The sequence below is a fragment of the Dipodomys ordii genome, unplaced genomic scaffold (genome assembly GCF_000151885.1).
Source record: "Dipodomys ordii isolate 6190 unplaced genomic scaffold, Dord_2.0 Scaffold189, whole genome shotgun sequence".
NCBI classification, from domain to species: Eukaryota; Metazoa; Chordata; class Mammalia; order Rodentia; family Heteromyidae; genus Dipodomys; species Dipodomys ordii.
The window spans coordinates 2843250-2857462 of NW_012267405.1; the positions used below are offsets into that span (position 1 = coordinate 2843250).

The 14213-nt window shown below is 48.7% G+C and overlaps 1 protein-coding gene across 1 annotated transcript; it reads right to left on the minus strand.

The window, feature by feature from the left end:
• Positions 1 to 3636: 3636 nt before the first annotated feature.
• Positions 3637 to 9675, minus strand: Npm2 (nucleophosmin/nucleoplasmin 2). The gene is made up of 8 exons (XM_013034417.1): positions 9642 to 9675; positions 9376 to 9461; positions 9153 to 9278; positions 6847 to 6940; positions 4968 to 5128; positions 4733 to 4767; positions 3771 to 3807; positions 3637 to 3681 (listed from the first exon to the last, which is right to left on the minus strand). The coding sequence occupies exons 1-8, from the start codon at positions 9673 to 9675 to the stop codon at positions 3637 to 3639; spliced, it is 618 nt and encodes a 205-aa protein (XP_012889871.1).
• Positions 9676 to 14213: the final 4538 nt, after the last annotated feature.

Here is a 14213-nt window from a genome sequence, read left to right on the forward strand (position 1 = left end):
ACCCAGGCCCTGAGTTCAAGGCCCAGCCCACCCCCCTGACAAAAAAGACATGCGTGCCAGTAGTCTGGACATACGGCTGGCTCTGTATCTTATTGGGCTCTCTCTGCATGGACTGTGGCAATGCCCTCCAGAATGCTTCATTGGAGGGGCACAGTGACAGCCAGGGTCCTGGAAGCTGGTGATCAAAGGTGGATGGTGATGTGGGTGGAAAGGGAGTGCTGGGGGGGCGCTTGGAGTAAGACCCCATTTAAGGTGCTCAGCCCTCTACTGAGGGCTGTTCCTGTATGTTGTGGCTGTTGACTTATTTTCCTAGAGAGCTGACTGTGATGGTCAAATTCTCACCCCTGGGTTCCTTCTCACCTTCCTGAGCTCCATCAATCCACAAAGTGGTCTGCCACCTTCCCCCACACAAACAAGCCGAGCAGATACCTTTGGAGCACTGACCAGCTCCAGCTGGGAACGCTCAGTCTGGCCCAGCCCAAACTCTAAGTGCCACTGCAGGGGTCCCGGATGCCTGGCCTGTGCTGGTGTGCCGAGGGGGGTGTGAGCCCTGTTCTAAGTCACTCCTGGGAGTCCAGCATTTTGGGATTTAAACTCAAATAATGTCAAGCTTTGAGGGGTTTTAGAGCTCCTTACCTGGCTCACCGCTGAGCTCCACACTGCACAGTAAGTGCTCCTGCTGGGGAAGGCTTGGTACCCAGCTCCCGGAGCAGTGCTGGCCCCTCTCCAAGCCGGCTCGCCCTACCTCCCATCACCCACAGTCCTCTCACCATTTCAAGCTTGATTCTTCAGATTCTGCTCCTTCCATGCTTCTCCCTGTGTCTCTGATCTCATCCAGGTCTGACCATGGCTCTCCAAGAAACCTTTGGACGCCCCCACTAGCTCCCAGACAGTTTTAAAGGCCACCTCCCTTTGACCTCAGTTCCAGGGTCAAGCCAGGTCACAGGTAAAAGGGTACAGATGCTTCAGGGATAGCTTAGACCTTAGGGTTCCATAGCAGGGGTCATCTGGGCAATGGAAGGCAGGTGTTGGGGGTTCATTTGTTAGGGAGATATTGGGAGCTGCTCAAGACCTCTGGGCCTGAACACCTGGTGGTTTCACTGGCTACACTCAGCCCCAGCCTGGGCTTCCATAGTAACAGATGGCTGAGGTGGACGCCAGGGGACTCCACGGCGTTACGGGGCAGTAAACTTCCTGCATAGGCATCTCTGCTTCTGCACCCTCTCCCATTCTGCACCTGCTTGCCTGGTCCTGGCTCCTTTACCCACAAAGAGAGTCAGGGCGGGGCCTAGAGGCAGCATGTAGAGACTGGGGCCTCATAGGCTGTGTGACCTATGGCAAGTCCCTTCACTTCTCTGGTCCCAGGCACCCAGATTGTACAAAGGAAGTGGCTATTCTCATGTCAACAGAGCTAGGAGCTCACTGAAAGCTGCGATACATGGCCACAATGGAAGAGGAGGCCTGGACCCATGTGATCGAGCCTCAGTTTACCTAACAGAGTGAGCTTGGGGCAAGAGGAGGGAGAAGGGAGGGCTCATGACCATCCCTGGGGGGGTGGGGTGAGGGGTGATTAGGGGAGAAGTAGCCGCTGCTGTAGTTAATCCACCCCCTAGTGCCAAGTTCAACACCCTCCAGCTGGGGCTGCCTCGCGCCTCCTCACAGCCCAGCTGTGGCAAACAGAGCCCCCGCTGCACGACTGCCACTGTCACCACCTGCCTCAGCCCAGCGACCCTTTCCTGTTGAATCACAGCAGGATTAGGGCATGAGAAGGGCAAAGGGCACCCTAGCAACCTGGACTGACTCCTATCTGCTAGCTGATGCCTACTGCCTACCAGCAAACCATGATCAAGTGACCACAGGTGTCTGAGGAGCGCCCTCTGGTGTGGATCCAGATCCCAGGCCCTTGCCTGGGACTTGGGAGGCTGGGAAGAAGTCTGTGCCCAGGGCTCCTCATTCTAATGCCTGCCCCTCGTCCATCTCTCCCGTAGGAGAGTAGCCAAATGCAAGGGTCCTGGGGCTAGGATTACTTGGCTCCTTCCTCCCTTGCTGTGTGACCTTGATGCAAATTGGTGTCACCTCTCTGTGCTTCATTTGAGAAGTGGGACTAATAAATCCCACCTCATGGGATTTGTGAGAACTAAGGGGGCAAATCTATAGACAGCTCACAGTGTGCCTGTCAGGGCTATTACACCCATCCACCTTCCTTCTCCATAGACTTGCATGCTCACTCCAGCCGCCAGCACTCACTTTGCACACACTTTCCTGTTCCTAGGAACACCTTTCTGCCAGGTCCGCACGGAATCCCTGTTGCCTGGGCAGCCTTGCTCCCAAGGCCTCTCTAGACCTAACTAAACCGTGCTGCTTCCTTCAAAGCATTTCTAACAGAAATTAGTTTTTTTTTATACTTTGCTTATGTGGTGCTGAGGAATCGAACCCAGGGCCTCAGGCATGCAAGGCAAGCGCTCTACCACTGAGCCATCTTGCCAGCCCCTTCAAAGCATTTCTAGTCATTGAAATACTTGTATGCTTCCTCTAGATTATAGGCAACTTGAATGCAAGGAGCTGGGTTTTGCCTATGGTGTGCGGCTGTGGCCAAAACCAGGCTCAGTGAACACCAAGGAGTTGCAAAGGAGTCCAAATCCTGGTTGCTGACCATCCCATGAAGGTGCCGAGAGATCTCTGACCTCAGCTGGGCATGATGATGTACACCTATAATCCCAGATACATGAGGTAGAGGGCAAGAGGATTGGAAGTTTTGAGTTTAGCTCAGGCAGAGTTAGGGAAGCCCTGACAAAATGAGAACAAGAGTTGCAGATGTGGTCCAAGTGGTAGGATGCTTGCCAAGGCTCTGGGTTGAATCCACCTCCCAAGCTGGGGGACTGATTGAGAACAATCTCTACTGGTTTGCTTGTTTGTCCACTCCAGGCCCATGGGGGAGATGCAGAGAAGCTTAGCAGAGGCTAAGTCCCCAGCATGGTGGGGGGGCAGGATGGGGGAGAGGTTTCCATGCTATTGGCCATGCTATTATGCAACAAGAGATGAAGACAGGGCCATCACTCCAGGTCTGGCCAGGAAGGCCGCCAGAGCCAGGCAGTTACCCTCCAGCCATATCACTTAGCTGGATGGAATGTAGGGCTCAGCACCCTCACAGAAGCCTGGAAGAGTTCCCACTTTTGACAAGTGTCTCACGAGAGGGGAGCAGGCTCTGGACATGGGGCCTCTAGGTCCAGGTCCTTCCTGGTAAGAGGTACAGAGGGGTCCAGTCGTCCTGTCAAAGGGTTTGAGGGACTGGCTCAGCCCAAGTCAGGGGCTTAGAGGAGGAGAGGAAGGAAGATGGGTGTGCCAGTTTAAGGGCGCCCTCTGCTGGGCACATGGGCTGGTGCAGCAGGAAGTAGGTCCATCCAGGAAAGGAGAGAACAGTACTGACCAAGTAAACTTTATTGTGGCCCTGCACTTGCTTGTTGGGCTCTTCTAAGACCTCCTAGAACTGGAGGGTTATTTTAGGGGGCGGGGGAGGGTGTAGGATTCTTGTGTGGCCCCCACCATGTGCTGTCATAGTCTGACTCAGGCGGAGGGGCCAGTGGGGAATACCAGAGCACGACTCTCACTGTCATGGCCAAGGCCATTGCAGGCTCCTCATTTCTTGACTGCCAGTTTCTTAATTTTCATTGTGATTTTGGCCTGTGGAGGCAAGGGAGCTTCAGTCTCTACTGCCCCCTGCCCCCCAATACCCGCTCACCTGAGGCCTACCCTTCTGGCTTCCTACTCACCTTTTTCCCAGGGCTCTTGTCTAGACCTGAAGTAGACCTGGAATAGTGTGGAGTTGGCAAGGAACAGAGATGCAGGTGGGCAAGACAGAAGAATCAGTGAAGGCCATCGCTTTGGCTCTCCTAATCTGCGTAGGGAGTGAACTGGGCCTGGGCAGTGCAGAGAGGCCAAGGACCTAGCCTAGAAGCTATGGGGCTCCTCCCCCCACCCTCTCCCTCAGGGTACTCTGCCTCTCTTCATTTTATTATTATTATTTTTGTGATGGGTGCTAGAGATTGAATTCAGGACCATGAAATGCTAGGCAAGTGCCCTACCACTGAGCTACAGCCCTCTGCCACCCAGCCCAGCCCTTCTCCTTTTTAAACATTTGTCTTTCTCCTTTTAGGCTTCCATCTGCTTTCTTTCAGTTATCAAAAATACTTTTTTTCTTTGTAAAATGTTAACCACATTGCATATAACATAGCAAATATGAGGATAAGTTACTGATAATTTTCCTTACTTCCTACCAATATTAACGTTCTTATAAATTATGTTTAATGTATATAAAAATAAAATTATATGCATCTTGTCCTTTTAACTCTTGTCAACACTTTCCAGGCTGCTGTGCAATTTAAAAGCATCATGTGACATTCCCTTTGCCCAGCCACAGAGAAAAGATACAACGTTTTAGTTAATTATGATGTGGGAGACATTTAGAGGGCTTCCATTTTTCATTAGTATTTGGACAAAGCCATGGTAAGTTTCCTTGCTCATACAATTTCCTCCATACTCCCCCATTCTCTGGAAGGATTGCCTAAGTGAAACGAGGTCCAAAAATAGAACATGTGCATGCTTTCCAAGATGGCTGTGCTGACCCCAGTCCATGTGTGCAGATGTGAGTCTGTATACATGCCCGTGGGACCGTGCTTTCTAATACTACGTATCTCACGCACAGGATCTAGGGAAATTGAATAGACAGAGTTACCTTGCTGCCTCTTCTTCTTTTTCCAGCTTTTTTTTCTGGGAATCAAAGACAAGCATTACTAGAGAGTTCAGCTGAAATGCAGGGCCAGAACCGACTCTCCAGGCCCAAGCCATCCTGGCAGAGCAGCTGGCAGGACTCAGAGACATCTTCCACCCCAAACCTGGGATCCCAGCTCCTCCCAGCTGCCTCCACAGGGTCCCAACCCCACTGAAGGCCACTTTGTTCTTTTTCCCACCTTAGTCACGCTTATGTGCTTGTGGGGTACCAGCCTCTTCCCATGGTGGACAGGGGTGTCCTCTAGAGACACATCTACATCTTCGTCCTCAAAGTCTTCCTCCTCCTCTTCCTCAATTTCTTCCTCCCCTTCTTCGTCAACCCAGGATAAGTCTGAAATCTCTGTGAAGTTGTGGGCCAGGTGGATGCAAGGTAGGGAAGGAAAGGCAGAGTTTTGAGGTCTAGGTGATGTCTGCTTCCTACTTTAGGACCCGTTTCACTCCATGTATGGTTTTGGGGGAACCCTGGGGCTGAATATGTACACCTATTTTTCTGTACCCCCACATAGGGGCCAGGGTGAGTCAGGGGATAGAGAAAGACCCCAGCCCAAGGCAAGAGACAGAAAGGTAAGGGTATGAGGGAAGACATGTACTGGGAAGTGGGTACGTGGGGAAGGAAAGAGCACGGCCACGGCAGGCCGGCCTGTGCCTGCTCCCCGCCGTGCTTCATGTGCCCCCAGCTTCACCCCCAGTGTGGCAATACTGCCCTGCTGACTACAAGAGCTGGGGCCTAGACGATTGCTCATGAGGATCCACTCTCATGAATACACTAATTCTGTCTTAAGGGACTAGGTCTTTATTTTGCCAGTCCTGGGGCTTGAACTCAGGGCCTGGGCACTGTCCCTGAGCTTCTTTTGCTCAAGGCTAGCACTCTACTGCTTGAACTACAGCTCCATTTCCCAGTTTTTTGGTGTTTAATTGGAGGTCAGGGTCTCAGACTTTCCTCCCTCGTCTGCTTGGTCCTCAGATCAAGTCTTCTGAGTAGCTAGGATTACAGGTGTGGTGAGCCACTGGTGCCTGGCTGATTTTTTTTTTTTTAAAGACAGTGTCTCACTATGTAATCCACATTGGCCTCAAACTCATGATCCTCCATTCAGCCTCCAAGTGCTGGGATTATAGGCATGTGCCATCAGGCTGACAAATCTCTTTTCTTTATAATAAATACCCAAGGCTGGGTATTTTATAACAACGTAAGATGGAAAAGACAAGAAACAGGCAGAACCTGAAACAGGCAGTTAAGGAAAATGAAACATGCCAAGGGCTTGGAGGCAGGAAGAGGACCCTAATTATGGCTTTATACTATCTAGTGTATTCTGAGCTTCTTTCGAATACCCAATTTATTTCTATAAAGACTGAAAACTGGGCACCTATGGCTCACACCTGTAATCCTAGCTATTCAGGAGGCAAAGATCTGAGGATCACAGTTCAAAGCCAGCCCAGGCAGGAAAGTCCATAGGACTCTTATCTCAAATTAACCACCAGAAATGTGGAAGTAGAGGTGTGGCTCAAAGTAGTAGAGCACTAGCCTTAAGCACAAAAGCTCAGGGACAGTGCTCAGGCCCTCAGTTCAATGCCATGACCAATAATAATAACAAAAAAGACACTCTGGGCTGGGTGCCAGTACTCATGCCTGTAATCCTAGCTACTCAGGAGGCTCAAAGCCATCCCAGGCAAGAAAAAATCCATGAGACCCTTCTCTCCAGTAAACCACTAGAAAACCAGAAGTGGTGCTATGGCTCAAGAGGTAGAGCTTTGAGCTGAGGAGCTCAGGGATAGTGACCAGGCCTAGAGTTCAAACCACATAACCAATTAAAAAAAAAAAGACAGCTCCTTATGTTACAAGTGAGGGCTGCAGCCCACAGAGGACACTGCTAGGAGCTGAAGAAGTACTGGATCCTGATCCTTCCCTATGGCCTTCCAGTGCAGGCCAGGGGCAATCACGTTGCCTTTGGGGAGTTTATCCAGAAAAAAAATATCAGGAATTCAAGTGTTTGAGTCATGCCCTGAGCTCAGTACTGCACCCCACCCCCACCCCTTGCCCATATCCAAGCTCTGACTTACCGTAGCACTCCTGCCCACTGAGGAACACAGGTCCTGAGCCAGCCCGAAGATGAAAAGTGACTGGAGGAGAAAGCTCTACTCTTGACATGGTGACCTGCAGTGGGAAAGGTCAGGGAAAGACAGGGTAACTCAGATCTTGGCACCTGACAGGGGCTGCCACAAGCACTCTCCCTTACTGCCTAGGTTCATGGGTCCTGTGAGTCTCAGTTCTCAACCCTCCACCCTCCTGCTGAGGTGGTCTCTATCCTAAACTGGGTAACTGAGCCTCTCATTCTCTACAGTGCCTGGGTACTGTCCCTTAGTTTTTTCAAGTGCTCTCCTACTTGAGTCACAGCTCCACTTCTGGCTTTTGGTGGTTAATTGGAAATAAGATTCTTTTGGACTTTTGAACTGTCATTCTCAGATCTCAATCTCCTGAGTAGCTAGGATTACTGGTGTGACACACCAGCACTCAGTTTCTCATTTCTACTTCCTATTCTATCTGTACATATTCCCCCAGTTCTTATGACCCTCTCACTTGAATTTCCAGTCCTATAATCAACTGGGTAGCTGTTAGATATCCCACATTTAACACAGATCTTTAGAAAATTATAATCCAGGGCTGGGAAGGTGGCTCAGTGGTAGAGCGCTTGCCTTGCATGCATGAGGCCCTGGGTTCGATTCCCCAGCACCACATAAGCAAAAAGAAAAAAAGCCAGAAGTGGTGCTGTGGCTCAAGTGGTAGAGTGCTAGCCTTGAGCTGAAGAGCTGAGAGACAGCGCCCACGCCCAGAGTTCAGCCCCACAACTGGACCCCCCCAAAAAAAGAAAGAAAATTATAATCCATATCCACCATCCTGTCCCAGTAGATAGCTGTTATTCTATTCAATTGGGACAAGCTGTTATTCTATAGAGTCAGGCACAGGAGTTTTTTTCTTACATTCTATGTCTGATATGTCAGCAAATCCTGTTGGCTCTGTTGCCACATTATATCCAAACTAGATCATATCTTTGTAAATGCATTCTCCATTTATGATACTTCCAATGCATCATGCATCTATTTGAATACAAACCCGTTATGAGTCGAGGAGCATCTGTATGATATTGGGGTCCTAGTCCATGCAGCAGTGCAACAGAATTATATGCACAGAAAAAGCAGGCAGACTTGGTGGCACAAGTCTGTAATCCCAGCACTCAGAAGGCTGAGGCAGGAAGATCTCAAAATGAAGTCTGGCCTGAGGTTATATAATAAGACCAATCTAAAAAGTTAGGAAGAAAAAAATATAAAAGAGCAGGGCACCCTTGGCTCAAGTTTGTAATCCTAGCTACTCAGGGAGCTGAGCTATGAAGATTGCAGTTCAAAGCCAGACCAGGCAGGAAAGTCCATGAGACTTTTTTTTTTTTTTTTTGTCAGTACTGGGGCTTGAACTCTGGGCCTGGGTGCTGACCCTCAGCAATTCAGCTCAAGGCCAGCACTCTACCACTTGAGCCAAAGTACCACTTCCGGTTTTCTAGTGGTTTTTTGGAGATGAGTCTCAAGGACTTTCCTGCCCAGGCTGGCTTTGAACTGTGATCCTCAGATCACAGTAGCTAGGATTACAGGTGTTGAGCCACTAGTACCTGGATTTCCATGAGACTCTTATCTCCAATTAACTACCCAAAAACTGGAGGTGGCTCAAAGTGGTAGAGTGCTAACCTTGAACAAAAAAGCTCAGGGACAGTACCAGGTCCTGAGTTCAAATCCCACAACTAAATAAAAAAAGAAAAGGGGGTTGGGAAGGTGGCTCAGTGGTAGAGCACTTGCCTTGCATGCATGAGGCCCTGGGTTCGATTCCTCAGCACCACATAAGCAAAAATAAAAAAAGCCGGAAATGGTGCTGTGGCTCAAGTGGTAGAGCGCTAGCCTTGAGCTGAAGAGCTGAGGGACAGCGCCCAGGCCCAGAGTTCAGGCCCCATGACCGGACTCCCCTCCCCCCAAAAAGAAAAGAAAATCCCTATCATTATTCACAAACCATGGTTAATTGCACAGAAAGCCCAAGATAAACTGGCAGAAATGAGAGCTTCTGGATACATTAGTGATAGCTAAGTCATCAGTGTCTCAGTCACTGGCAGTGAACAACTTAACAGTGTTACTGTTAAGGAGAGCTCCTTGGCTTGCCCGGGGCATGCGGCAAGGATGAGTGAGGACAGGAGCAGGCTGTGCACAGGGCTGCTATTGCTTCTCTCACGTTGTCTGACCTGGCTGGACCTGCGCAGCATAGCAGCACCTTCCTTTGCACGCAGGCCCACTCTGGGGGTAAGGTTGGGCAGCTGAGGGAAGAGGCTCACCATGGGCAGGACAGAGGGCTTCAGCGAGGCAATAGTGATGGGCTGTGACTTCCTGTCCTCCATGCTTGGTGGGGCCAGGACCTCCACCCGGTTCAGCTCTTCTTTGGCTTTCTCACTCAGGCAGATCTGAGAGGGATCGAAAGCACAGGGGCACCTCATCACTTCACTTGTTGAGACCCATCATTGCTCTTGCTCATCCTCCCGTCCTTGGAGGAACACCCACCGTACTGATCACCAGCCTACAGCTCTCTTTCTTCTCCAGCTGGGGCTTGAAGGTGCAAGACCGCTTCTCCTGATTTAGCTCAGCACCTGCCCAGGAAGGGAGGAATGACACTGGGAGCACAAAAGGCCCAGGGGAGGCCATACAAGCTCCTTTGTTTCCCTCAACCCCAGGAGGACCAGCTCAGCAGCAGCACCTCCATCTTGTCTCAGCTCGGGGACAGTGGGACGTGGCAGGCTGAGCTGGGCAGAGCCTCGGCTCTCACTCACCCCAGAGCACGGTCCTGGTTTCTTTGTCAGCCATGCTGCTGGTGCTGTCCTAACTTGGTCCCAGGTAGCAATGGGGTGGCCGGGCAGCTGTAAGAAGGGGGCCTGCGTTGAGGTGAGGCCCTAGGCCCCTGTTTGGAGCTCAGCAGCACTCGTTCTGGTGCCAGCAGGGAAGCAGTAGGTGGCAAGGCTTTGGGGGGCCTGCCAAGGTCAAGGAACATTTAAAAACTCTCAGAAGACAAGAATCAACTGTCTCACTGTTCACAACAGCTCAAAGGCAAGCCTCGAACGCTCCCAGACAGCAGAGCTTACGGAGAGAACGATTCCCACAGCCCAGGCCCGAAACTGGCGGTGAGGCTGCCTGTCTGCCCTTGGGTGTGTGTCCATTTTGGGCCCAGTTCTACTCACCCCCTGGGTCCTGGCCTTTTCAGCCCCCGCTCAGTCTTACCGCGCTGCCGGTCAAGCCATGTGTCCTCCCGTTCAGGGCAGCCTCATCACCTTTATTGGAGCCAAAGCTCTCTGCCCTACCAGGCTGTTAAGAAGCCTGGGAAGGGGGAGGTATCCAATCAGCCTTCAAGAACATCCTCCTCATTCATTCTTCTGTCCTTTCCTCCTCTGTGCTGCAGAATCACCTGTGCATTTGTTAACAAACAATTGTCAGCCTTTCCGCTGTTTCCCATTGAATTGGAAAAAGGTGGGGTCAAGAGAATTAAAATTTTTTACAAGCTCCCAGGTGAACTTGCTGCTGCAGGTCCAGAGCCACGGAGTGAGAATTACTGTGAGGGCCAAGTTTACCGAGGCCCTTAGCACCCCAAAGCTTAGAGATGTGTTCATAAGGAAGCAGCAAGCATTGACTTCTATTGTGCAGTTCTTGTACAAGAATTCTAATTGTTCTGCATCTTTGTCAACATTAGGCATTGTCAGTCTGAATCTTAGCCAGAATTCTAGTGGATGTATTTTATTTTTTAGTGGCATTCCATTGTGTTTTTTGTTTTCTCTTGATGACAAGTAATGTTGAGTATCTTTTAAAGAAATTATCAGTCACTCAGTGCCTAGGCTCTGAGTTCAAGCCTCAGAACAGGCACACACACATACAAACAACAAGAAACAAAAATAACTTTACTATCTTGATTATTATAGCTGTATAAAGTAATTTTTTTGTCCTGGGACCAGGGCTGAATTCAGGGCCTCATGCTCTCAGCTGGTTCAGCTGGCACTATACCACCTGAGCCATGTATTTAGTTCAGTTTCTTGAAATCAGGTAGTGTGAATCCTTCAATGCTGGCTTTTTTTTTTTTAATGTGTGCCAGTCCTGGAGCTTGAACTCAGGGACTGGGCCCTGTCCCTGAGCTTTTCTGCTCAAGGCTAGAACTCTACCACTTGAGCCACAACTCCATTTTTTTGGCACTTTCTTGCCCGGGCTGACTGTGAACTGATCCTCAGATTTTAGCCTGAGTAACTAGGATTACAGGTGTGAGCTACTGATCCCTGGCTCTAACTCTGGCTTTTTATTCAAAAACTATTTTAGGAGCTGGGCGCTGGTGGCTCACGCCTGTAATCCTAGCTATTCATGAAACTAAGATCTCTAATAAACCACCAGAATGCTGGAAGTGGTGCTGTGTCTCAAGTGATAGAGCACTAGCCTTGAGCTGAAGAGCTGAGAGACAGCACTCAGGCCCAGAGTTCAAGCCTCAGGACCAACAAAAACAAAAAACAAAAAACTATTTTAGGGAGCTGGGTGCTAGTGACTCATGCCTGTAATCTTAGCTGCTCACGAAACCAAGATCTGAGGATTGAGGTTCAAAACCAGCCCCAGGGCAGGAAAGTCCGTGAGACTCCTATCTCCAATTAAGCACAAAAAGCCAAAAATGGAGCTGTGACACACATGGTAACATGCTAACTTTAAGCACAAAAGCTCAGGGATAGTGCTTAGGCCCAGAATTCAAGCTTCAGGACTGGTAAACACACAAAATACCAAAAACAAAAACCAAACACACACCAAAAAAAAAACCAAAAGAGAAAAATCAATTTTAGTGTTGGGGGTATAACTAGTGTCCAAGAAGCACTGGGTTCAAGTTATAGCACTACACAAAAAATTCCTTTAGCTACTCCTTATTCCTTGTTTCTTCATATAAAATTTATAATCAGCTTATTGGTTTCTACAGAAAGCTTCTGAGATTTTTATTTTTTGTCAACTGTGAAGTTCAGTATGGAGATAGCTGACATCAGTTTTGAATCATCTAAACCATAAACATATTACAGTCTGTTTAGATCTTTACTTTTCCATGGATTTTTGTAGATTTTATTTTATTTTTTATTGTAAAGATACTATACAGAGGGTTACAGTTACACGAGTAAGGTAATGAGTACACTTCCTATTGAGCATTGTTACCCCCTCCATTGTTTTCCCCCTACCATGCCTTCCCTTCTTTGTAGATTTTAGTACAACTCTGGCACCATCTTGTTAAATTTATTCCCACGAGTTTCGTGGTTTTGGGTGCAATGGCAAATGGTATTTAAAATTTCTTCTGTGAAAGCATGAAACATTGTACAAAGGGGTTTCACTGAGATATTTATATACATGCTTGTAATGTACTTGGATCAAATCCCTTTCCCCATTTACACTACTCTCCCAGCCCCCTCCGATTCTCATCATCTACCAGTTTGTTGCTAGTATATACAAATAATCCCCACCCACTCCAGTGGTGCGGATTAAACCCAGGGTCTTGCATATGCTAGGTAAACACTTATACAATTGGTTTTTATATATTGGTCTTACATCCTATGATTTTGCAAAATGTAGCTTATTAGTTGGTTTGCACTCTAAATCATGACACCTGTAAGTAAACACAGTAATAATACTTCATCCTTTCTGGTGTCTCACTTCTCATCTTTTTCTTTTGTGCCCCTTTCCTCTTCCAATACTTGATCCTCTTTCTCAGCCTCAGAACTGGAAATATAGATGGGGGGCTACTCTGCTGGCATTTTGCCTTTTTCTTGATTTAAAGTAAAGATCCAAGTTTTTTACTTGTAAGTATGTTGTTGGCCTTGAAATTATAATCCTCCTTTCTCAGCCTCTTGAGTAACTGGTACTACCTACAGGCTTGTTTGATGTCCATTGCCTGGGTAAGAATGTTTGGGATTTGATGACAAGCATGAGACCTTGGATGTAATCTTCTCACTACTGAAAGAAAAAAAGTTTTTGCCCATTCTTCCTGTGCTGTTTTTTTGGTGCTGATCCTGGGGCTGGGCACCCATCTCTGTTTCCCCCCACCCACCCCCCTTCAGGGTTATCACTCTTATCAGCTGAGCCATAACTCCACTTTCAGCTTTTTAGTGGTTAATTGGAAATGAGAGTTTCCCAGACCTTCCTGCCCTGGCTAGCTTTGAACTGCAATCCTTAGATCTCTGCCTCCTGAGTAGCTAGGATTATATGTGAGATACTCTGGCACCACTAGATAGCGACTTTTAAAATATTTTTTTCTTTATATATTGAGATGATCTATTATTTCTGTTTATATTTTACTTTCTGTGTGTGTGTGTGTTGGTCGCGGGGCTTGAACTTAGGGCCTGGACACTGTCCCTGACCTTTTTTTGCTCAAGGTGGGTGCTCTACCACTTTGAGCCACTGCTCCACTACCAGTTTTTGAGTGGTTAACCGGAGATAAGAATCCCACAGGGGGAGCTGGGAAGGTGGCTCAGTGGTAGAGCGCTTGCCTTTCATGCCTGAGGCCCTCGGTTCGATTCCTCAGCACCACATAAGCAAAAAGAAAAAAGCCGGAAGTGGCGCTGTGGCTCAAGTGGTAGAGCCTTGAGCTGAAGAGCTGAGGGACAGCGCCCAGGCCGAGTTCAGGCCCCACAACCGGACCAAAAAAAAAAAAAATCCCACAGGGGGGCTGGGAAGGTGGCTCAGTGGTAGAACGCTTGCCTTGCATGCCTGAGGCCCTGGGTTTGATTCCTCAGCACCACAAGCAAAAAGAAAAAAGCCGGAAGTGGCACTCTGGCTCAAGTGGTAGAGTGCTAGCGTGGTAGAGTGCTAGCTTTGAGCTGAGGGACAGCGCCCATGCCCAGGGTTCAGGCCCCACGACGGGACCCAAAAAAAAGAATCTCACAGGAACTTTTCTGCTCGGGCTGGTTTTGAACAATAATCCAGGCAGGAGCCGCCGGCGCCCAGCTAATTTATTTATTTATTCATTTATACGAAACCACCCTTGCATTCCTAGCAGTAATCCTCCTTGATCATGCTTTTGTTACTCCTTTTTGATATTGTTGAATTACATGTGCTCATATTTCCCAAGGACTTGTTGCATCTAAATTCATAAAGGCGCTTTAGTCTAAAAGTATTTTTTTTTTTTTCAGTTCCATGTCTTTGGTTTTGGTATTTGGGAAACGCCGCTTTAGCAAAAGGATGTGGTGCTGCCTCTTCTATATCCAGTTTGTGTGACTGGTAGTTTTTACCAGCAGGACGGTGTCGACACCTTCCCGAGCTGCACACAATTCTCTTGCATCAGGGTTCTTGTACTCAGGCCTGCCCAGGCACCTGCGGCCTGCCCAGCGCGCGGTCTGCCCGGCGCC